The sequence below is a fragment of the Bos mutus genome, chromosome 29, assembly GCF_027580195.1.
Source record: "Bos mutus isolate GX-2022 chromosome 29, NWIPB_WYAK_1.1, whole genome shotgun sequence".
Taxonomy (NCBI): domain Eukaryota; kingdom Metazoa; phylum Chordata; class Mammalia; order Artiodactyla; family Bovidae; genus Bos; species Bos mutus.
In genome coordinates this window covers 27,279,025-27,304,685 of record NC_091645.1, presented here as the reverse complement: position 1 = coordinate 27,304,685, position 25,661 = coordinate 27,279,025, and the positions used below count along the sequence as shown (strand labels likewise).

Here is a 25,661-nt window from a genome sequence, read left to right as displayed (position 1 = left end):
ATATCAGCAAATAGAATCCAACAATATAGAAAAAAATTATACACTATGACTAAGTGGTATTTTTTCCAGTTGTGCAAGATTGTTTCAGCATTTAAAAATCAGTTGATGTAATTCAACAGATAAATAGTTTAAGGAAGAAAAATCACATGATCACACCAATGGATGCAGAAAAGGCATTCGACAAAGTCCAAAACTCATGCATGATAAAAACTGTCTGTAAACTAACAGTAAAGAGGAACTTTCTCTACTGGAAAAAGAACACCTACACAAAACCTAAAGTTAACATCATACTTAATGATGAAAAACTTGAAACTTCCTCACTAAGATTAGGAGCAAGGCAAGGATGTCCCTCTCATGACTGCTTTTCAATATAGTATTGGCCCTAGGTAATCAGTAAGACAAGAAAAGGAAAGAAAATGTATACAGATCGGGAAGAGAGACATAAAACTGTCTTTCTTCATAGATGGCATAATTGTCATGCAGAAGATCTAAAAGAATCAATAAGAAAACTCCTGAAACCAAAAGTGATTATAATAAGGATGTAAGTTAACATACAGAAGTCAATTGCTTTCCTGTATCAGCAAAGACCATGTAGAATTTAAAGTTACAAACACAATCCCATTTACATTAGCACCACACAAAATGAAATACTTCAGAATAAATCTAACAAGATATGTGCAAAATCTTTATGAGGAAAACTACCAAATGCTGATGAAATAACTGAAAGAATAACAAAATTAATGGAGTTACTCCATGTGTGTGAACCTGAAGACTTGACATTGTCACGATTTCACTTTCTTCCGAACTTGATCTATAGATTCTATACAATTCCAGTCAAAGTCCCAGCAGGGTATTTTGTAGATAATGACAAACTGATTACAAAGTTTATACAGAGATGCAAAAGACTCAGAATTGCCAATGCACACTGAAGAAGTAGAACTGAATTAAAAGTTGGAGGACTGACACTACTCAATATCATGACTTACTATTGATCTAAAGTGATAGTAATCGTGTATTTTAGGCAGGCTAGACAAAGAGATCAATGGAATAGAGATCCTAGAAATAGACCCACATAAATATAGACGACTGATCATTGAAAACTGACTTTTGTAAAGAAAAAAGAAAATGAACAATTGAGCCAAGATAATGTTATTAAAGAATGGTTCCGTACAACATGTAAGAAAATGAATCACACAAGAGTTCACATTGCTCACAAAAACTAACCTAAAATATCTCAAGCTTAAATGTAAACTACAAAACTGTAAAGTTCCTAGAAGGTAACTGGAGAAATCTAGATGACCTTGGGTGTGGCAATGATCTTTTAGGTACAAGATGAAAAGAATGATTTATAAAACAAAGAATTGAGAAGCTGGACTTCAATAGAATTAAAAATTTCTACTCTGTAGAAGGACATTGTCAAGAGGATGAAAAGACAGGCTGTAGTTTACATGAAAATATTTGCAAAAGATATATGTGATAAAGAACTGTTATCTAAAATATTTACTACAAAGTTTGGATGAACCTTGAGTATATTATGCTAAATAATGTAAGTCAGCCAAAGAAAGACAAATACTGCATATCACTTACAGGTGGAATCTAAAAACATCAAACTTGTAGAAGTAAAATGGTGGTTACTTGGGGGGTGGTGGGTAGGGATATAGGACATATGTTTAAGGTACAAACTTGCAGTAAGTGGTAGATAAGTCCTAGAGATCTGATGTACGACACAGTGAAAATAGGCAACAATGTTGTATTACAGTCCTCAAACTTACTAAGAGAATAAAACTCATTTAAACCGCTAAAACGAACTGATAACTATATAATGTGTTGCTGTTGTTGTTCAGTTACTCAGTGGTGTCTGACTGTTTGTGACCCCATGGACTGTAGCACGCCAGGCTTCCTTGAGAGAGGTGCTAATTATTGCTATCATGGCAATCATATAAAATATATCAGACTAACATGTGTACACTTTAAATTCACACAATGTTATATGTCAAATATATTTCAACAAAAATATGGAAAGTAAAGAAACAACCTGATTAAAAATGGGCCCAAGACCTTAGGAGACACGTAACACAGAAGATATACAGATGGCAAATAAGCCTATGAAAAGATACTGCACGTCATTTGTCATCAGGAAGTGCAAGTTGAAACAAGAGTGAGACACTACTACACACCTATTAGAATGTGCTGGTAAGGATGCAGAGTAACGTGAATTCATGCACTGCTGGTGAGAATGGAAAACGGCACAGTCACGTTGGAAGACAGTTTGGCAGTTTCTTATCAAACGAAACACACTCTTATCACACAATCCAGAAACTGTGCTCTTTGGTATTTAACCAAAGGAGCTGAAACCTATGTCTGCACAATTGTCTCCTCATGCTGTGTTCTTAGTTGTCAAAACTTAGAAACGATCAAGATGTCATTCAGTTGGTAAATGGAAAATAAACTGTGGTATATCCAGGCAATAAAATATTACTCAGTGCTCAAAAGAAATAAGCTATCAAGTTATAAAAAGATACGGAGGAAACTAAAATGCACAGTACAAGGTGATATAAGTCAAATCTACAGGAATCTGGAGGAGGCAAAACCAAGGAACACAGGAAACAGTAAAGAGATCAAAGGTTGTCATGGATTCTGCAGGGGGAGGGATGAACAGGTAGAGCACAGAGTTTTTAGAACAGTGAGACTCTAGTAATGACCAGTGTACAGTGTTCATACATATAATGAATATATGTCGTTACATAGTTGTCCAAACTCACAATACACAACACCAACAGTGAACCCTAATGTCAGCTATGGTCTTTGGATGATAGTGATGCATCAGTGTGTGTTCATCTATCTTAACAAATATACTGCTTTCATGGAGGATGTTGTTAATGGAGGAAGCTGTGCATGCATGGGGTCAGAGAGTACATGGGAAATCTCCATATCATTTGCTCAGTTTTTCTGTACACCTAATATAGACAATTTATTAATCAAAGCAAAAAAAATTACTATGAGCATTTAAATCTCAGAGTGTTAAATCTCAGAGAAACTCAGAATTATTCATTTTTCCATGTCTGAGTGAGGAATGAGGTATTGTACCTAAAATAAAATGACAAAAAACTAATCATTATTTTACTATTATCTTAAAATAATTATGAGTTACAATTAAAATAATGCCCACAAATCTTTTGCTGTGCAAGAGAATTAATTCTTTAACACGAATCCCTGATATTGTTTTGATCAAATGGTGGAAGGCATTTTATCTAATGCTGATTGGATTTACTGAGTCAGGTTGACTGTAGTTACAGACTGTCAGTATTGAGGAAGGAGAAAAGACTACAGGAATGTTGAATATTCCTTGGTTGTCTGGGAGATGTGGGAAAATAGTGGCAAAAAAGGTATTGTCAGGAAAAGTTTGAAACTGAGAGGTTAGAAGGAAATGGCAACCCACTCCAGTACTCTTGCCTGGAAAATCCCATGGATGGAGGAGCCTGGTGGGCTGCTGTCTATGGGATCGCACAGAGTCGGACCCAACTGAAGCAACTTAGCAGCAGCAGCAGAGAGGTTATGATTATGCCAAGACTGATAAGCTGCCTAGAGAGACCTTTGGCCAAGAGATGGGGCGGGGGGTGGGTAAGATGAGGTGTGGGTTTGAATATCAGTGTTAATTGTTTACCAGCTGTGTCATCTGGAGAAAGTTATTTAACCTCTCTAAATCAAAGTTTCAAATGAGATAATTTAGCAAAACACTCAAACAGTTGACTAGCATCCAAAAGTGTTAGATGTAGTGATGATGATACTATGGTTATGATGGTGATTATGGCATTAGTTGAGTAAAGGAATATTTAAATAACTTTGGAAGCAATAAGTACACAGTGGCAGCATAATAAGAGAGAAAACGGACAAATCTGGTTGAGAAAGAGTATTTGCTACTTCTTGGTGACTTTCAAATTCACCTCCATTTGTCATGTGTACTACAGGCTTAAATTAGTATTAGTTTGGATAATATATTCTTTATAGAAGAGGAGAAATCAATGAACAACCCTCTTAAACTCATTGCTGAAAGTTCTAATTTATCTTATGTTCCAGTCAAGATGGATAGATGTTTATCAGAGGGCCAAAGACAAGCAAAACAAAACAAAACAAAACAAAACAAAAACAAAAAACACAAAACCAAAAACAAACTATCCCTAAAGGAATAAAACATGAACTCAAAACGGGCAGGCAGACACGAGAGGCATGAGAGATGTGAAAGGGAGAAAGGGAAGATGGAAAACATTCAGACATGTTGAGAAGCAGTTTTTCTCCATTCATGTGTCGTATGAATTTTAGAGGGTTTCTCCCCTATATTTCTATTCCACTTTCAACCTGAGAAATCATGACATTTACATTCAAAGTGTTTTCACCTCAGAGTTTTCTGGATGGCAGCCCTTACCTCCTTATTTCTCAAGCTGTAGATCAGAGGGTTCAGCATAGGGATCACTGTGGTGTAGAACATGGAGGCCACATTCTCCTGGGCCAGGGAACTAGCTGTGGAGGGTTTTAAGTACATGAAGGAAGAAGACCCATAAAATAATCCCACAGCTGCAAGATGGGAGCTGCAGGTGCTGAAGGCTTTGGATCGTCCCTCTGTGGAGGTGATATGGAGAATGCTGGAGATGATGAAGGCATAGGAAACAAGGACTGTTAAGCTGGTGACTACAATGTTGAATCCAGCCAAAAAGAAAGTTGTCATCTCAATGTCATAGGTGCTAGAGCAAGAGAGTGTCATGAGGGTGAGGATTTCACAGAAGTAATGACTGATGAGAAAATCACAATAGGACAGCTTCAACATGAGACCAGTCTCTATAGTTGAGCCAATGAGCCCCATGGCATAGACCCCAACCACCAGCAGGGAGCAGACTCGATGAGACATGATGATGTTGTAAAGCAAAGGTCTGTAGATGGCAACGTAGCGGTCATAGGCCATCACTGTCAGCATGTAACACTCAGCAATGACAAACACCAGGAAGAAGTAGAGCTGGGCCATGCACCCTGCATAGGAGATGGTGTTCTTCCCTGACACAAAGTTCACCAGCATCTTAGGGGTAATGACAGAGGAGTAGCAGAGATCCACCAAGGACAGGTTGCTGAGGAAATAGTACATGGGGGTGTGAAGCTGAGCGTTCAGACAAATCAGGGTTATCATGGCCAGGTTCCCTACCATGGTGACCAAGTAAATCCCAAGGAAGAGGAAGAAGAGGGGGAGCTGGAACTCTGGCCGATTTGTTAAACCTCCAAGAATGAACTCTGTCACTGTGGATTGGTTTTCTGCAGCCATTCTCCTCTGTTTGGGGACCCTGTGGAGATAAGAAAGAAGAGCCTGTGAAAGGTTGTATAGAGTCAGCCCTTTGGTATCAGTTGGAGACACATCTGAGGATTCAGTCAACAGCATCTAGGACATGAAAGGCTGTCTTCATTGTATTATATCATGGGGGGTTCAGGATGGGGAACACGTGTATACCTGTGGCAGATTCATGTTGATGTATGGCAAAACCGATACAATATTGTAAAGTAATTAACCTCCAATTAAAATAAATAAATTTATATTAAAAAAATCAATTGCTTTTCAATTCTGGGGTTTCTTCATTGCCTTGTTCAAGTAGCCTTAATAGTAAAAATAAAATAAAACTAAATAAAGATTCAAGTATACCAACAACAAAAAAAATTTTTTTAAATGTTATATTGAAGTATAGTCAATTAACAATGTGATAGTTTTAGGAGGACAGCAGAGGGATTCAGCCATACATATACATGTATCCACTCTCCCCCAAACTTATAAGAATGTTGAACATGGCACAGCAGCTCCTGCAGATACTGAGAAATGACTGTGTAGGAGACTTTCTGGTAAGGGGAGGTATCAGCTTCTGTTCCTGAGTGAGTGATCTTGAATTCACATTTTCCTAACTGTTTTGTATCTTTACTCCTTCTTCCTTGGTGGCTCAGATAGTAAAGAATCTTCCTGCAGTGCATGAGACCCAAGTTTGATCCTTGGGTCAGCAAGATTCCCTGGTGAAGAGAATGGCAACCCACTCCAGTATTCTTGCCTGGAGAATCCAGAGAAGCCTGGTGGGCTACAGTCCTTGGGGTTGCAAAGCGTTAGACACGACTGAGTGACTAACGCTACTTACTCCTAATATTTTCTAGGATTCAGATAATTTTTTGCAAGGTTTAAAGAATATGAAGGTGGGGATAAAACAGCCACTCCTGGAGATTTTAACACCCTCCTGTTTCTCGTGTTTTATTTCTAGGTTTACAGTTGAATGTTGCTCCAGAAAGAGAAAGTCTCTTGGCATCTATGCAATCTCAAAATATTGCCCATAAAATGAAAACATGTGGTTACCTTATCCTAAGCTGAGATAGTGTGGGCTGGTAGTTAGAGCCCTTTCAATCACTGAGTGACAAATGAGCTTCCACAGTTGAGAATTAAATGGAGTTACAATATCAATTTCCAAAATTAAAAAATGTATTGGAATAATGTGTATGAAATATTTTCCAAATACTCAATTGTTATACAAATATAAAGTTTCATTAGGCATCTGGAGTTTGTCCTAATTTTTAATTGAACCTGAGTTCCTGGGATACTTATTTTTAGTTTTGGTTATGCGTAAAAGTCACCTGGTGAGATTTTAAAAAATAATATGTCAGGTTCTGACTTACAGTCATTCTGACCAACTGGCATTTGCTAGACACTGAGTGCTCTGTTTATAGCAGGTGGCAAAATTCACCTGAAGGTAGTAAAGATTTTTTCTTTAACTTTTTGTTTATTGCAATCAGATGGTTTTGTAGCTTGAAACTGTGGCACTGAAAGCAGTTTATACTGAGTAACATAAAGCTCCCAAGGAAGAGGTTGATATTGATTGCTCTCCATTGCATTGAAAGACTCAGGAAAAATTCAGGTTGGATCATGCTTAAGAGTAGATGGGAGTAAAAGTTGAACAGTGTGGAGATTCCTTAAAAAACTGGAAATAGAACTGCCTTATGATCCAGCAATCCCACTGCTGAGCATACACACTGAGGAAACCAGAAGAGAAAGAGACATGTGTACCCCAATGTTCATCGCAGCACTTTTTATAATAGCCAGGACATGGAAGCAACCTAGATGCCCATCAGCAGATGAATGGATAAGAAAGCTGTGGTACATATACACAATGGAGTATTACTCAGCCATTAAAAAGAATACATTTGAATCAGTTCTAATGAGGTGGATGAAACTGGAGCCTATTCTGCAGAGTGAAGTAAGCCAGAAAGAAAAACACCAATACAGTATACTAACGCATATATATGGAATTTAGAAAGATGGTAACAATAACCCTGTGTACGAGACAGCAAAAGAGACACTGATGTATAGATCAGTCTTATGGACTCTGTGGGAGAGGGAGAGGGTGGGGAGATTTGGGAGAATGGCATTGAAACATGTATAATATCATGTATGAAATGAATCGCCAGTCCAGGTTCGATGCATGATACTGGATGCTTGGGGCTGGTGCACTGGGACGACCCAGAGGGATGGTATGGGGAGGGAGGAGGGAGGAGGGTTCAGGATGGGGAACACAGGTATACCTGTGGTGGATTCATTTTGATATTTGGCAAAACTAATACAATATTGTAAAGCTTAAAAAAAAAAAAAAAGAATACAGTGCACCTCCCAGATCAAGAGCAAAGTTATTCGAGTGGTACATGGACATTTTCCCTTGTCCCCTTTTTTTGCTAAACCCTGCTGTGTTTAGTGGCCAGCTGATCCATGGCCACTTTCTTTCCTCACACCAAATGTATCCTCTAGAATAACTAGTCTCTCTTGTTGCTTCATCGTTTTTCTATTCCTTGTGTTAATTTCAAAATGACTTCTCATGGTATTTCTGTTTTTAGAGTCAACCTAAGATCAATGCAGAAAAGATTTTTAGCCATGGCCATTATATGCAGATGACCAAGAGGCTCCCTGGAAGGTATCTTGGTACATCTAAGTCAAAATGGCAGTTTACAATTGGTCCTGAGAAGCCGTTCCTGTCACTGGGTATCATATCTCCTTGTGATGGCTTTTCTTCAATTTTCCTTTTCACCCAATGAGAAAAAACTGAAGGAAACATAATTTATAAGAGCATAGAGTAGTTTTCTTCTGGTAAACTGACTTCTGGAAGTAATTTGGTAGATTCTATTGAGAAATTGTCAGTGGTAAATGTAAGCCCCTGGAAGATCACCTCTCTGACTCCAGTTAAAGTTTCCCAAGTTCTAAACATGATTGGTCATTGGATGAAATAACCATTTAAAACTACTCCATATCTTAGTTTTTGTTATTTCAATTTATGGATGAGCGTGTGAGTGAAAAAGATATATATTTTTTTAATCTTAAAATTTCACAACATATTTAAAATACTTAAAAATTAGTGAGCGGGCTTCTTACTTCCACCCATGAAGGGTGAACTCATACTGGAATTGTATTTATACCATAAACAACCAGAAAACCAGACAAGGCACAATGAACAGTCATTTCCTGACATCTGACAACAGGCAGTACCAAACTGATTCCTGAGAGGAGGGAGAAATATATCATAAGCCCAATGATTGCACCAGTGATTCCACGCCACATTCCAGGTGAATAGATCTAGAAAGAATGAATATTATAAAATGTAGGACAACAAGTAAATAATAAAAAGCCTATAGCTAATAAGATAATAGTGGAGATAAAATATAGTCATCAAAACTGTCAGTCTAAAAGAAGGGAAGGAAAAAGAAAAAGTGGAATAAAGGACAGTTGCAAGATGGCAGATTTAAGCTCAAACATTTTGATGACTGATTTAGATACAAATAGTTTAAATAGTCTAATGAAAATGCAGAGATTGTCACAGTGGATAAATGCCATTACCCAATTGTATGGTTTTCCAAGAAATCCACTTTGAATATAAAGACATTAATAGCTAAAATTATAAGTACAGAAAAAAAGATACCGTGTAAATATCAAGGCAAAGAAAGCTAGAGTGACTATATCAGCAGTGAGCAAAGTAGATCTCAAAGCAGGAAATATTACTAGAAATAAGGAGGAACATTTCAGAATGATAAAGAAGGCAGTTGATTAAGGGACATGAGACTCCTAAATGAGTTCACTTATCAACAGTGTTTTAAAACACATGAACCAAACTAACAGAAAGAATGAATATACAGGTCCACCATTAGAGACTGCAATACTCCTCTAATTAATTGACAGAACTAGTAGAAAGATTAGCAATGACAGAGAAAATACCCACAAACTGACATTTTTGGAACTCTCCACACAGGAGCAGCAAAATATGCAAACCTTTAGTTACATGTGGAAAAGCCTATTCATGATAAAACCTATTCTGGGCACTAAAGCTGAAATCACATACACCATTTACCCATACCAAAACAAACTATAAATAATTTATAGAGTGATATCTAGAAAATCATCAGCTATTTGAAAATTAAGTGCTGAGATTTTCTTTTACTCATTTGATAAACTATAAATTTTAAGAATTGAGGTATTAGATAGCAAAGAGACAAGATTAGAATCAAATTGTCTTTCTCTGACTTATTTATTTATTTATTTTTATTAACGTATCATTGACCTACAGCACTATGTTAGTTCCAGGTTGAAGGGTTGAGATTTTAAGCCTTCCTTAAAAGTCACAGGGGGCTTCCCTGATGGCTCAGATGGTAAAGAATCCCCCTGCAATTTAGGAGACACAGGTGATGCAGGTTCGATTTCTGGGTTGGGAAGATGCCCTGGAGAAGAGCATAGCAACCCATTCTTGCCTGGAGAGTCCCATGGACAGAGGAGTCTGGTGGGCTACAGCCCATAGGGTGGTGAAGAGTTTGATGTGACTGAGCATGCACACAAAGGTCACCAAACTGCTTTCCTGACAGAATGGCAGAAGTTGAGGAGCAGCAACAGAGATCTTATGGACTGCAGAGCCTAAAGTATTTACTATCTGATCCTTTCTGGAATCATTAGCAAAGTCCTGTTCTAGGAAACTGATACTCAAATTCACCCAAAGTCATGGCTATGAAAAGTAGAACTGAACCCAGAGCCCAGGAGTTGTAACCATGAGTCTGTTTTGCCTTTACTATACTGTGCTGTCTGGCTATAACTTGTCTCTTTGTGAAACTTTATATTTTAGGTAAACTTAATGTAGTACATTAAGGCCAATGAAAGATCTCATTGCTATATCTCCAGAAACTTTTTTAAGAGTACAAAAGCAATATATCTGCATTGTAGACAAGTAAACACACAGACGAAAATCAAATTGTCATATTCTTTCAACTGAGAATATAAAATTGCTATGTATGTTCTACTAGATCTTCTTCTGTGCATATATGTACTTACAAATGTGTACATTAATATACAGGTTTTTTATTTTTTAGTCAAAGTGAGCATACTATACATGTTGGTTTGTAACCTGCTTTGTTCTGTAGCATTAAAAGACACTGACTGACTTGTTCAGCAACAGTAATATCACTTCTGTTCATTTTGGTACTGAAGATAAGGAAATCTGCATTATAATAAAATGTATACCTTAAATTATTGGCAGTGAGGTATTTAAATTTTCAACAATAGTAACATAATTTTGAATTGTATTTCAGTTTTTTAAAAAAGATACAAGCAATTTTCATCTAGATAATGACAGCAGATTTAAAACATATCTTATGTATCTTCTTCCCTCAAATCAGGGTCTCCTAAGATGATGAGGAATAGAAAATTCACAAACATCTCATTACTAGGAATCAAAGTTCCAGAAAACCGAATATTGTTAGGAAGTAGAGATTTTATTTCTTGTCTTTTGATGTAAACACCTTTTCTATTGAATACAAAATCATGGGCAACAGTGATATTTTCCTGTAATCTTCTGGCTAACTTATAAATGACCCCTAAATTTCTGGTTAGTTGCTAAAAATCTTACTAGTAGTTTTATCAGCTCACCAGAAGCAAAGAACTGCTGCTAATGAAAGCAATCAGAATTATAAAAGCAAATATATTTCCTTTCCAAGTGAGGGGAAAAGCTCTGAGAAGGGAGACATATAATTGAAAATAGTGTGTATAAAAGGTCTGTAGTAGAAACGGGAATTCATGGAAGATACCTTGTTCTCATTGTACACAGCTGCCTTAAAACCATAACTGAATATCTGTGTTGAGGAAAAATGGAACATTGCTACCTGGAAATCTTAGGAGGTACTTGGTTTTCCAGTGCTCAAGAAATAAATATCAGAAAATAGAAAGCTACAAGACTTACATCTATTTTCAGGTAAAGGGACCAACCAGTCATGGAAATGGGTCATACAGCCTGGTGCACCGGGTATTTTTGTGTGTAGGTAGACACTCCCCTGGAATGCCTGCTCCAGAGACTGGGTCCTCAATGAACAATTAGTGTGTGTTTCCATTTGCTCTACGAAAGCTGTGTTAACTCCCAGGTGTGTTAATTTTTCTTCTACTGGGAGAATTATCCTGCCTGGTAAGTCTGGTACCTAATCCCAGAAGCTGGACAGTTTTAGCTTCATTATCATTATCATTATCTTCACCATGACCACGTCAGTCATTACCATGAATATCATTCTACTTTTACCAATATCATTGCCTTTGTCATTAGTCACTGCCATCGTGATTTGGTATGCACCATTAGTTTTTCACCTACATGTACAATGAACTGTATTTATAGTCTTTATTATAAAAATGCTTTATTTTATATCTTTTATATTTGACATTTCTCCAAAAACAAATTCCCTAAGCTTACTTAAAAAAAAAATCCTGTTTAATTTTAGTTAACTGTTTTTTTCATTGAAATAGAATTAATTTTATTTAATTTTTAGTAATTAACCTTGATTACTTTTGTTTTTATTTTATATTTTTTTTAGCTTTACTGCAATATGATTGACAAATAAAAATTATATACATCTCAGTTGCACATGTGATATTTGTAAGTGTACTATGTGATTTGACATACATACATATTGTGCAATGATGACTGCAATCAAAGTAATAAACATATCCCTCATCTCACATAGTTACCTTTTTGTGTGAGCCAAGAACACTTAAAATATACTCTCAGCAAATTTTAGGTGTTCAATACAGTAGTGTTAACTATAGGCACCATATTGTACATTATATTCCACAGACTTATTGAGTTCTGTGGAACTGTACAAACTGGAAATTTGTACCCTTGACCAACATCTCCCCATTTCCCCCATGCCCAACTGCTGTTGACCACCCTTCTTATATTTAAAGGTAAATAAATACCATTTCTGGGTACTCAAAAGATCTTTTCATTTCCCTTAATGTCCAATAATTTTGCTAGAGTGTGATTGGCAGTTTTTCACTCTGAGTCAGTATTCTTTGACATGATGCGTTCCTTTTCAGAACAAGTTTCAGTCCTTTATTATTTTTTAACTTAATGAGAATTTTTATAAACTCTAAATTTTAGTGTTTGTTTTGTTCCCTTGCTTTCATTATATTTCTGGGTTTCTGTTCTTTTCTGTGTATATTGGATCATTTTCATCTAGCTTTGAAGTTAAAAATTTCTATTACATCAAACCTGGACTGGCGATTCAAAAAAATAAATAAAAGAACCAAATAAAAAAAACCAATAAAAATTCTCTTGAATTCTCATTTTCTTTTTGATCTTAAATTGTCCCTCCTTTCCCGAATAGGTTTCTCTTAAGATGTTGTCTGTTCCTTATCAACATGGGTGTTTGTTCTGTAGAAGAGTTCTATGTGATTAGACTTGAGATTTTAGATCCACAGAATGATGCACCCCCTTCAGACATTGTTTTAGCACTCTTAAATTCACCTGCTGTTGGAGTAAGTTAAACTCCTCCCAGTTTCTGCTGCTATTCTCAGTATCACCTGATAAGCTTTCCTGTAAGCAATTTTTGGCTTCCCTGGTGGCTCATTGGTAAAGAATCTGCCTGCCAGTGCAGATGTGGATTTGATTCCTGGGTAAGGAAAATAACCTGAAAAAGGAAATGACAACTCACTCTGGTACTCTGGCCTGGGAAATCCCATGAAAAGGGGAGCCTGCCAGAGTACAGTTTATGGGGTCCCAAAGAGTTGGACATGACTTAGCTACTGACCATAAAAGCAATACACACACACATAAAATCTTATGTATACACACTCACACACACACATGAAAAATACATTCAGAAAGTAAATCCCTAAAGTATGTATTCTTTAACATTTTGACTACATTAAAGATATTTTTTAACTATTTGTAATACCTAGTGCTTACTCTATGTCAGGTATATTTTCTCATGCACATATTTTCCCTTGACTGCTACTGGTCTTTCTTTCTGTCTGTCTCCAATATTTTAGCAGTCACTAAAGTCCAAAGAATAGCAAGGAGAGATAAGAAAGTCTTCCTCAGTGATCAATGCAAAGAAATAGAGGAAAACAATAGAATGGTTAAGACTAGGGCATATTGAAAAGCAGAGACATTACTTTGCCAACAAAGGTCCGTCTAGTCAAGGCTATGGTTTTTCCAGTGGTCAGGTATGGATGTGAGAGTTGGACTCTGAAGAAAGCTGAGCACCAAAGAATTGATGCTTTTGAACTGTGGTGTTGAAGACTCTTGAGAGTCCCTTGGACTGCAAGGAGATCCAACCAGTCCATTCTGAAGGAGATCAGCCCTGGGATTTCTTTGGAAGGAATGATGCTAAAGCTGAAACTCCAGTACTTTGGTCACCTCACGCGAAGAGTTGAATCATTGGAAAAGACTCTGTTGCTAGGAGGCATTGGGGGCAGGAGGAGAAGGAGATGACAGAGGATGAGATGGCTGGATGGCATCACCGACTCGATGGACGTGAGGTTGGGTGAACTCCGGGAGTTGGTGATGGACAGAGAGGCCTGGCATGCTGCGATTCATGGGGTCACAAAGAGTCAGACACAACTGAGTGACTGAACTGAACTGAACTGAACTGAAGGATCTCTTCAAGAATATTAGAGATACCAAGAGAACATTTCATGCAAAGATGGGCACAATAAAGGACAGAAATGGTATGGACCTAACAGAAACAGAAGATATTAAGAAGAGGTGGCAAGAATACACAGAAAAACTGTACATAAAAGATCTTCACGACCCAGATAATCACGATGGTGTGATCACTCACCTAGAGCCAGACATCCTGGAATGCGAAGTCAAGTGGGCCTTAAGAAGCATCACTATGAACAAAGCTAGTGGAGTTGATGGAATTCCAGTTGAGCTATTTCAAATCCTGGAAGATGATGCTGTGAAAGTGCTGCACTCAACATACCAGCAAATTTGGAAAAGTCAGCAGTGGCCAGAGGACTGGAAAAAGTCAGTTTTCATCCCAATCCCAAAGAAAGGCAATGCCAAAGAATGCACAAACTACCGAATACTTGCAGTCATCTCACACGCTAGTAAAGTGAAAGTGAGAGTGAAGTCACTCAGTCTTGTCTGACTGTTTGTGACCTCATAGACTGTAGCCTACCAGGTTCCTCGGTCCATGGGATTTTCCAAGCAAGAATACTATAGCGGGTTGCCATTTCCTTCTCCAGGAGATCTTCCTGACCAAGGGATTAAACCCCAGTCTCCTGCATTGCAGGCAGGCACTTTACTGTCTGAGCTACCAGGGAAGTCCATTGGCAGGTTGGTATAAATCCCTGACAGGGTTTCTGCCATAAAACATATCAAGTCACCCCACAGAGTAGGGCTTCTCACTTGCTTCACTAGTAAAGTAATGCTCAAAATTCTCCAAGCCAGGCTTCAGCAATATGTGAATCGTGAACTTCCAGATGTTCAAGTTCGTTTTAGAAAAGGCAGAGGAACCAGAGATCAAATTGACAACATCTGTTGGATTATCAAAAAAGCAAGAGAGTTCCAGAAAAACATCTATTTCTGCTTTATTGACTATGCCAAAGCTTTTGACTGTGTGGACCACCAAAAACTGTGGAAAATTCTGAAAGAGATGGGAATACCAGACCTCCTGATATGCCTTTTGAGAAACCTGTATGCAGGTCAGGAAGCAACAGTTAGAACTGGACATGGAACAACAGACTGGTTCCAAATCAGGAAAGGAGTACGTCAAGGCTGTATATTGTCACCCTTTTTATTTAACTTATATGCAGAGTACATCATGAGAAATGCAGGGCTAGCGGGAGCACAAGCTGAAATCAAGATTGCCAGAGAAATATCAATCACCTCAGATATGCAGATGACACCACCCTTATGGCAGAAAGAGAAGAAGAACTAAAGAGGCTCTTGATGAAAGTGAAAGAGGAGAGTGAAAAATTTGGCTTAAAACTGAACATTCAGAAAACTAAGATCATGGCATTTGGTCCCATCACTTCATGGCAAATAGATGTGGAAACAGTGACAGACTTTATTTTTTTGGGCTCCAAAGTCACTTCAGATGGTAACTGCAGCCATGAAATTAAAAGATGTTTACTCCTTGGAAGAAAAGGTATGACCAAATATTAAAAAGCAGAGACATTACTTTGCCAGCAAAGGTCCATCTAGTTAAGGCTATGATTTTTCCCGTAGTCATGTATGGATGTGAGATTTGGACTATAAAGAAAGCTGAGCACCAAAGACTTTATGCTTTCGAATTGTGGTGTTGGAGAAGACTCTTGAGAGTCTCCTGGACTGCAAGGAGATCAATCCAGTCCATCCTAAAGGAGATCAGTCCTGCATATTCATTGGAAGGACGCTGAAGCTGAAACTCCAGTACTTTGGCCACCTGATGCAAAGAACTGACTCATTTTAAAAGACCCTGTTGCTGGGAAAGACTGAAGTTGGGAGGAGAAGGGGATGACAGAGGATGAGATGACTGGATGGCATCACTGACTCAATGGACATGAGTTTGAGTAAACTCCAGAAGTTGGTGATGGACAGGGCGGCCTGGTATGCTGCAGTCCATGGAGTCACAAAGAGTTGGACACATTTGAGTGACTGAACTGAACTGAAAATCCAGTCAAAACTAAATAGATAAAGACTTCTGAATGTTTTCTTAGTTATGACTGAGTAACTGAACTGAACTGACTGAACAACTCATAACAGACTCACCTTGCTACTGTAAACTGGAAAACTGGAAAAGTAGTTGTAATTACTCTGTAGACATGTGACAACAGGCATCTCTGTGCTGGTATCTGTGATGGAAGGAAAACAAATCAGGTGAGTCTTATAATTGCCCAGGCTTTCATTTTGGTGGTCTAATCATGCCCTGCCACAAGAGGGGTTGCCCAAGAAAATCACAATATTTCTACTAGTTGTACAAGAGATCAGAACACAGGGGGCTTAGTCACTTCAAATATGAGGAAGAGGACATGAGCTAGGTAGAGAAAGAGCTCCAGAAACATGAATACAGTCCTCTTTTTTCTTTGGCTAATACTGAACTTTGTATGTATAGGGTGAAGTTCCATGAGGCCAAGTTAATAATAACTACTGCTGATTTGGAAGCTGAATGATTCCCAGAACTCACAGAAAGCCTGGAGATGTCTGAACTTGCATCATTCAGCTTACTGAAACCTGAAGGAAAATTAAGTACAGGCCCATGAAAAGTAATAGTTTAGGAGTAGTACTGCTGCTGCTGCTGTTAAGTCGCTTCAGTCGTGTCTGACTCTGTGCAACCCCAGAGACGGCAGCCCACCAGGCTCCCCTGTCCCTGGGATTCTCCAGGCAAGAACACTGGAGTGGGTTGCCATTTCCTTCTCCAATGCATGAAAGTGAAAAGTGAAAGTGAAATCGCTCAGTTGTGTCTGACTCTTAGCGACCCCATGGACTGGAGCCCACCAGGCTCCTCCATCCATGGGATTTTCTAGGCAACAGTACTGGAGTGGGGTGCCATTGCCTTCTCTGAGAAGTAGTACTAAATTTGTTTAACTCTAAATTAAACCTGCTTTAACAAGTCTTAGAAAGAAACTTCAAAAAGATTAAGCTTATATCAGATCAGATCAGTCTCTCAGTCATGTCCGACTCTTTGTGACCCCATGAATCACAGCACGCCAGGCCTCCCTATCCATTACCAACTCCCAGAGTTCACTCAGACTCACATCCATCGATTCAGTGATGCCATCCAGCCATCTCATCCTCTGTCGTCCCCTTCTCCTCCTGCTCCCAATCCCTCCCAGCATCAGAGTCTCTTCCAATGAGTCAACTCTTTGCATGAAGTGGCCAAAGTACTGGAGTTTCAGCTTTAGCATCATTCCTTCTAAAGAAATCCCAGGGCTGATCTCCTTCAGAATGGACTTGTTGGATCTCCTTGCAGTCCAAGGGACTCTCAAGAGTCTTCTCCAACACCACAGTTCAAAAGCATCAATTCTTCGGAGCTCAGCTTTCTTTACGGTCCAACTCTCACATCCATACATGACCACTGGAAAAACCATAGCCTTGACTAGACGAACCTTTGTTGGCAAAGTAATGTCTCTGCTTTTGAATATGCCATCTAGGTTGGTCATAACTTTCCTTCCAAGGAGTAAGCGTCTTTTAATTTCATGGCTGCAGTCACCATGTGCAGTGATTTTGGAGCCCAGAAAAATAAAGTCTGACCCTGTTTCCACTGTTTCCCCATCTATTTCCCATGAAGTGATGGGACTGGATGCCATGATCTTTGTTTTCTGAATGTTGAGCTTTAAGCCAACTTTTTCACTCTCCGCTTTCACTTTCATCAAGAGGCTTTTGAGTTCCTCTTCACTTTCTGCCATAAGGGTGGTGTCATCTGCATATTTGAGTTTATTGATATTTCTCCCGACAATCTTGATTCCAGCTTGTGTTTCTTCCAGTCCAGCATTTCTCATGATGTACTCTGCATAGAAGTTAAATAAGCATGGTGACAATATATAGCCTTGACATACACCTTTTCCTATTTGGAACCAGTCTGGTGTTGCATGTCCAGTTCTAACTGTTGCTTCCTGACCTGCATACAAATTTCTCAGGAGACAGATCAGGTGGTCTGGTATTCCCATCTCTTCAAGAATTTTCCACAGTTTATTGTGATCCACACAGTCAAAGGCTTTCGCATAGTCAATAAAGCAGAAATAGATGTTTTTCTGGAACTCTCTTGCTTTTTTGATGATCCAGCAGACATTGGCAATTTGATCTCTGGTTCCTCTGCCTTTTCTAAAACCAGCTTGAACATCTGAAAGTTCACAGTTTACATACTGCTGAAGCCTGGCTTGGAGAATTTTGAGCATTACTTTACTAGCATGTGAGATGAATGCAATTGTGCGGTAGTTTGAACATTCTTTGGCATTGCCTTTGTTTGGGATTGGAATGAAAACTGACCTTTTCCAGTCCTGTGGCCACTGCTGAGTTTTCCAAATTTGCTGGCATATTGAGTGCAGCACTTTCACAGCATCATCTTTCAGGATTTGGAATAGCTCAACTGGAATTCTATCACCTCCACTGGCTTTGTTCATAGTGATGCTTTCTAAGGCCCACATGTCTTCACATTCCAGGATGTTTGGCTCTAGGTGAGTGATCACACCATCGTGATTATCTGGGTCATGAAGATCTTTTTTTGTACAGTTCTTCTGTGTATTCTTGCCATCTCTTCTTAATATCTCTGCTTCTGTTAGGTCCATACCATTTCTGTCCTTTATCGAGCCCATCTTTGCATGAAATGTTCCCTTGGTATCTCTAATTTTCTTGAAGAGATCTCTAGTCTTTCCCATTCTGTTGTTTTCCTCTATTTCTTTGCATTGATCACTAAAGAAGGCTGTCTTATCTCTTCTTGCTATTCTTTGGAACTCTGCATTCAAGTGACCTAATGGCCATAAAATAAGCCATTACAATTTTTAAAGGAGAGCAGGATAATTTAGAAGCTCAACAATGTTATAGTCATAATGTTTCAAAATCAATAAAAATCAGTAGATAGTACAAAAAAAAATGCAAATCACAACCAGGGCAAAAGTCAGCCAGTAGAAACATACCAGAAATTATACAAATATTGGAATTAGTCAACAAGAACTTAAAAAAGGCCTTATATACACACTCAAGAGTGTTAAGGAAAATAAGAATATAGCAGAGTGAAAAAAAAAGGAAACTACAAAAGAAAACCAAATGGAACACGTTGAACCGAAAATGCTTTATATGAAAAGAAACTTTGGTAGATGACCTTAACAGATCAGTAGACATTATAGAAGAAATAAATAAAAAACTTGAATATTTGGCAAGAGAAAGTGCTGAAATAGAGAGAGATAGAAAGAGAGAGAGAAAGAGAGAGAGAGAGAGAGAAAGGGAGAGAGGATTCAAAAATAAATAGACTTAGTGCCTTGTGGTACAATATCAAGTGGTCTAATGCAGTTCAACTGGACCCAAAGAGTGGCATAGGTTAGAGAAAATATTAGAATCAAAGATGGCTGAAAATTTCCAACTTTGAAGAAAACAATAAACCCGCAGGATAGGCTCAATGAACCTCAAGCTGAATAAACACAAAGAAAACTGCATCAAGTTATCCCCATAATCAAATTGCTTAGAATCGGTGTTTTTTAAAAAAATGTTATGCCAACCAGATTATAAAGACAAATTTCATAGAGGACCAAAAATGAAGATTATTGTTGACTTCTTGTCATAAAGAATACACACCAAAGGACAATGAAACAATATGTTTAAAATGTTGAAATAAAAACCTGTCTATCCAGAACTATATACAGAGAAAATATTCTTCTAAATTAAAGTGAAGTAAATTTTATTTTCTTTCAGAAAAATAAGAGCTTAGAGAATTCATTGCCATCACGTCTTCCCTATAAGAAATGTTAAAGGAAAATGACACCAGATGGACACTTGAGTCTACAGGAAGGAATGAAGATTGTTGGGAATAGTAAATATGTGTTTAAATATAAAAAAGCTTGTTTTCTTCTTTTAAGTTGTTTAAAAAAGATAACAGCTTACAGTAATTTAAACTTTCACTTTACCTATAGTTCCTAATTTTATGAAATGAATACATACTGCATAGAAAACCCTGAAAGTAAAACTACACATACAAAATTGGCCATTTTACAAACTGGCTATTCAGTGAATTACTTTCAGCAAACTGTCCAGTTGGTAAATTATTTTCAGCAACTGATTTTCAGGCAACTGGCGCAAATCATGTAAAAGACATAATCAACATGATTTAATTATGATGGAGAGGAGGAAGCAAGCAGAAAAATGGTGCCATATTCTGATCAGGGTAATGCAGCAGGAGCCACTTTAGAGGGAAAATAATAAGTTTTCGGTGTGTTGAGTCCTAGGTGTCTATGGGACATTCAGGTGGAGATGTGCAGTGGGTTGCTGGGTTATAGGTGTAAAATCCCACCTAGAAATATGGATTGGATTTTCAATTCAGTCAGTGAGCAAGTGGATGAGATGGCTCAGAAAAAGTGAGTAGGACAAGAAGAAAGAAGTTGAGGATCTGTTGTCATTAAAATTAAGGACAGGTGAATAAGGAACCTTGAAGGAGAATGAATATAAGTAGGCAGAAGTTGAAGGAAAGGTGGAAAGTTAAAGTGTCTTGAAAATGCAGTTGTCAATGGTATCAAGTAAACAGGACATCAGAATATCCACCTGGTTTAAAACATCTGATGCAATTAATGAACAGTAGTGTGACACAGACAAATCAGTTTTAACTGTTGCCATGCTGTAGAGAGGGGAACACCAGCAAAGAGAACTTAGCATCTTGGTCAAGGCAGTCCAGCCAGGAGTAGTTCAAGGCAGAAGACTCAGTACAATTAGATTTGGCTCCTTCCACAGCAACACATCCCTTCTAGATGTGAGCTAGCCACCAGAATAAAGTTGTTGGGAAAAGGCTTTGTAAAGTTCTGAAACACTTTTTAGAGAAAAAATGTGGCTTTCATTTTCAGTAAAGGTCTCATTGGAAAAGACTGATGCTGGGAGGGATGGCAGGAGGAGAAGGGGACAGCAGAGGATGAGATGGCTGGATGGCATCACTGACTCGATGGACCTGAGTCTGAGTGAACTCAGGGAGTTGGTGATAGACAGGGAGGCCTGGTGTGCTGCGATTCATGGGGTCGCAAAGAGCCAGAGACGACTGAGCAACGGGACTGAACTGAACTGAAAGGTCTATAAATTGCATTTAATCCCTTCAATCTTTGTTTTCTATTTGTCTAATACTTCTGTTTTTAGAAACACTTTTTCTTGTCCATGGAGATGTTTATTGTGTTAAGAATCATCTCCCTGTTCCAGCATATTAAGCCACACACTTTGGACTTGAGATGATGTTAGTTTTTTCCCCTTGTTAATCCCCTTTTTATGTCAGTTCACTTCATAATCTTGATTTATCTTTCATCCTTGGGAAATTGTAGATTTTATAGCATTGCACAGGGAGATTTTCTTTTTAAAATAGTACATTTGTTCTTGAAATGTAAAGCTTAAGATAAAAATTTGTTTTGAAGACCTTTGAGGTGTTACTTGTAACAAAGATGAGCCCTGAAAAAGCTCCATAACTAAATTCTTTCATTATTTCTGTGGTAAGTTTCCTTTTAAAATTTTTAATTGAAGGATAATTGCTTTACAATGCTGTGTTAATTCCTGCTATACAACAACATGAATCAGGCATATGTATACATATATCCCCTCCCAAGGGGCTCCCTCCCACATCCCCCATCGACCCCTCTAGGTCATCACAGAGCACTGAGCTGAGCCCCTCGTGCTCTACAGGAGCCTCCCCCTAGCTGTCTGCTTACACACAGTAGTGTACACATGGCAGTCCCACTCTCTCAGTTCATCCCACCCGCTCCTTCCCTCACTGTTCAACAAGTCCACACTCTACATCTGCATCTATTCTTGCCCTGCAGATAGGTTCATCAGTACCATTTCTCTAGATTCCATATATACATATGCAGTAATATAGTATATATATTTTCTCTTTTTGGCTTACCTCACTCTGTTTGGCAGACTCTAGGTTCACCCACATCACTACAACTGACACAGTTTTGTTTCTTTTATAGCTGAGTGATCGGCATCTGGTCCCATCACTTCATGACAAATAGATGGAGAAACAATGCAAACAGTGACAGACTTTATTTCCTTGAGCTCCCAAAATCACTGAGATGGTGACTGCAGCCTTGAAATTAAAAGACACTTGCTCCTTGGAAGAAAAACTATGACAACCATAGACAGTATATTAAAAAGCGGAGACATTACTTTGCCAACAAAGGTCCGTCTAGTCAAAGCTATGGTTTTTCCAGTAGTCATGTATAGGTGTCAGAGCTGGACCATAAAGAAGACTGAGAGGTGAAGGACTGATGCTTCTGAATTGTGGTGTTGCAGAAGACTCTTGAGAGTCCCTCGGACAGCAAGGAGATCAAGCCAGTCAATTCTAAAGGAAATCAATGCTGGGACTACTGGGTCATAGGATAGTTTTATTCCTAGTTTCTTAAGGAATCTCCATAATTTCCTTCATAGTGATTGTATCAATTTCCATATATAGTTTCTCCCAAAGCACCTCAACTTTGAAAATCTCACCTACAGTCACGCATCATCTGACATCATTCAGTAAAAACATCAAAACTAGTGCATCGAGGCTTTAATCTAATGAAAATTTTGACAAGGCAGAAGTTTATGTTGAGAAGTAGAAGACACAATAGACAAAAGCAAACTAAAGAGGACGAACAAATTTGGATATATCCCTGGATTGGGAATCTGATCTATGAGGAGTCAGCCTCAGAATTGGAGAAGCTAGAAAGTCAATAGAGAGGAGCACTCGATTACAAGTGGGTGGAAGGTAGGGACAGCCAAAGGGAGTTTTAGTTGAGAGAAAAGCTGCTTCTGACAGACGCTGAGACGAAGTGCTTGATAGAGAACCTTTGCTACCACTAGACTTACAGCCTATGGGAAGATAAGGGCAGAGAATCACAGAAATCTTCTTTCTTGTTTGCTGGACAGTGCAGTTATTCCCAGAATGAATGAAATATGAATACACTATTGAATGAAAGTGAAAAGTGAAAGTGTTAGTTGCACAGTTTTGTCTGACTCTTTGCAACTGCAGGGATTGTAGCCCATTAGGCTCCTCTGTCCATGGGATCACCAGGTGGGAATATTGGAGTGGGTTGCCATTTCTTTCTCCAGGACATTTTCCTGACCCAGGGATTGAACCTGGTTTTCCTGCATTACAGGTGGACTCTTTACTGTCTGAGCCACCTGGAAAGCGTATCTTACTCTAAATTATAATAGATAGCTCTTAGTGTTAATTGTTTCTTGACATAATTCTTGTTTTTATTAAAGTCATTTCATATTTATTTGTTACTTTTCCCCAAATTGCCAGATTTCAGAAGGCAGGGACTCTGCTTTAAGAATTCCAGTGACCCTCAAGAAGAGGAAGTTTAATCAGGTGATTATATATAGGGGCTTAAATTTACACAGACCCAGGCATGTGGGCTCTGAGACACATTGTCTCTGTGAGCAACTTACCTTAATAACGAATATCATTATTATGAGAAATAGAATATATGTGCATGATGTTTTCAATCTTGGCAGCCAGAAAGTGTAAAGGGTCTTTGTCAGGCACAGTAATGGATATTCAAGAAATGGTAATAACAGTCATTTTTCCAATGATTTTTTTCTTAATTATACCAGATAACTGTTTGTTGAAAGAAACTGTCTCTAAAAACCAAAGCAATACTTCAACATAATAAAAGCTATATATGACAAACCCAAAGCAAACATTATCCTCAATGGTGAAAAATTGAAAGCATTTCCCCTAAAGTCAGGACCAAGACAAAGGTGCCCACTCTCACCACTACTTTTCAACATAGTTTTGGAAGTTTTGGCCACAGCAATCAGAGCAGAAAAAGAAATAAAAGGAATCCAAATTGGAAAAGAAGAAGTAAAACTCACTGTTTGCAGATGACATGATGCTCTACATAGAAAACCCTAAAGACACCACCAGAAAATTAGTAGAGCTAATCAAAGAATATAGTAAAGTTGCAGGATATAAAATCAACACACAGAAATCCTTTGCATTCCTATATACCAATAATGAGAAAATAGAGAAATAAAGGAAACAATTCCATTCACCATTGCAATGAAAAGAAGAAAATACTTAGGAATATATCTACCTAAAGAAACTAAAGACCTATATATAGAAAACTGTAAAACACTGTTGAAAGAAATCAAAGAGGACACTAATAGATGGAGAAATATACCATGTTCATGGATCAAAAGAATCAATATAGTGAAAATGAGTATACTACCCAAAGCAATCTATAGATTCAATGCAATCCCTATCAAGCTACCAGAAGTTTTTTTCACAGAGCTAGAACAAATAATTTCACAATTTGTGTGGAAATACAAAAAACCTTGAATAGTCAAAGCAATCTTGAGAAAGAAGAATGGAACTGGAGGAATCAACCTGCCTGACTTCAGGCTCTACTACAAAGCCACAGTCATCAAGACTGTATGGTACTGGCACAAAGACAGAAATATAGATCAATGGAACAAAATAGAAATCCCAGAGATAAATCCACACACCTGTGGACATCTTATCTTCGACAAAAGAGCAAGAATATACAATGGAGAAAAGACAATCTCTTTAACAAGTGGTGCTGAGAAAATTGGTCAACCACTTGTAAAACAATGAAGCTAGAACACTTTCTAACACCATACGCAAAAATAAACTCAAAATGGATTAAAGATCTAAACATAAGACCAGAAACTATAAATATCTTAGAGGAGAACATAGGCAAAACACTCTCCGACATACATCACAGCAGGATCTTCTATGACCCACCTCCCAGAATATTGGAAAAAAAGCAAAAATAAACAAATGGGATCTAATTAAACATAAAAGCTTCTGCATAACAAAAGAAACTCTAAGCAAGGTGAAAAGACAGCCTTCAGAATGGGAGAAAATAATAGCAAATGAAGCAACTGACAAACAACTAATCTCAAAAATATACAAGCAACTCCTACAGCTCAATTCCAGAAAAATAAACAACCCAATCAAAAAATGGGCCAAAAAACTAAATAGACATTTCTCCAAAGAAGACATACAGACGGCTAACTAACACATGAAAAGATGCTCAACATCACTCATTATCAGAGAAATGCAATTCAAAACCACAATGAGGTACCATTTCATGCCAGTCAGAATGGTTGCAATCCAAAAGTCTACAAACAATAAATGCTGGAGAGGGTGTGGAGAAAAGGGAACCCTATTATACTGTTGGTGGGAACGCAAACTAGTACAGCCATTATGGAAAACAGTGTGGACATTCCTTAGAAAACTGGAAATAGAAATGCCATATGACCCAGCAATCCCACTGCTGGGCATACACACTGAGGAAACCAGAAGGGAAAGAGACACGTGTACCCCAATGTTCATCGCAGCACTGTTTATAATAGCCAGGACATGGAAGCAACCTAGATGTCCATCAGCAGATGAATGGATGAGAAAGCTGTGGTACATATACACAATGGAGTATTACTCAGCTATTAAAAAGAATACATTTGAATCAGTTCTAATGAGGTGGATGACACTGGAGCCTATTATCCAGAGTGAAGTAAGCCAGAAAGAAAAACACCAAAACAGTATACTAACGCATATATATGGAATTTAGAAAGATGGTAATGACAACCCTGTATGCGAGACAACAAAAGAGACACAGATGTATAGAAGTCTTTTGGACTTTGGGGGGGTATAATATCATAAAAAATTGAAAGGTTGTTGTTGTG

General features: G+C 38.1%; 1 protein-coding gene across 1 annotated transcript; it reads right to left on the bottom strand.

Annotated features, from left to right (window-relative positions):
• Positions 1–4,390: 4,390 nt before the first annotated feature.
• Positions 4,391–5,311, bottom strand: LOC102270131 (olfactory receptor 8A1-like). Its single transcript, XM_070365157.1, has one exon. The coding sequence runs from the start codon at positions 5,306–5,308 to the stop codon at positions 4,391–4,393; it is 918 nt and encodes a 305-aa protein (XP_070221258.1). The 5' UTR covers positions 5,309–5,311.
• Positions 5,312–25,661: the final 20,350 nt, after the last annotated feature.

What these genes read in the sequence shown, in the direction of transcription:
- LOC102270131 (XM_070365157.1), bottom strand. Translation starts at nt 5,308, where the DNA reads ATGGCTGCAGAAAACCAATCCACAGTGACAGAGTTCATTCTTGGAGGT.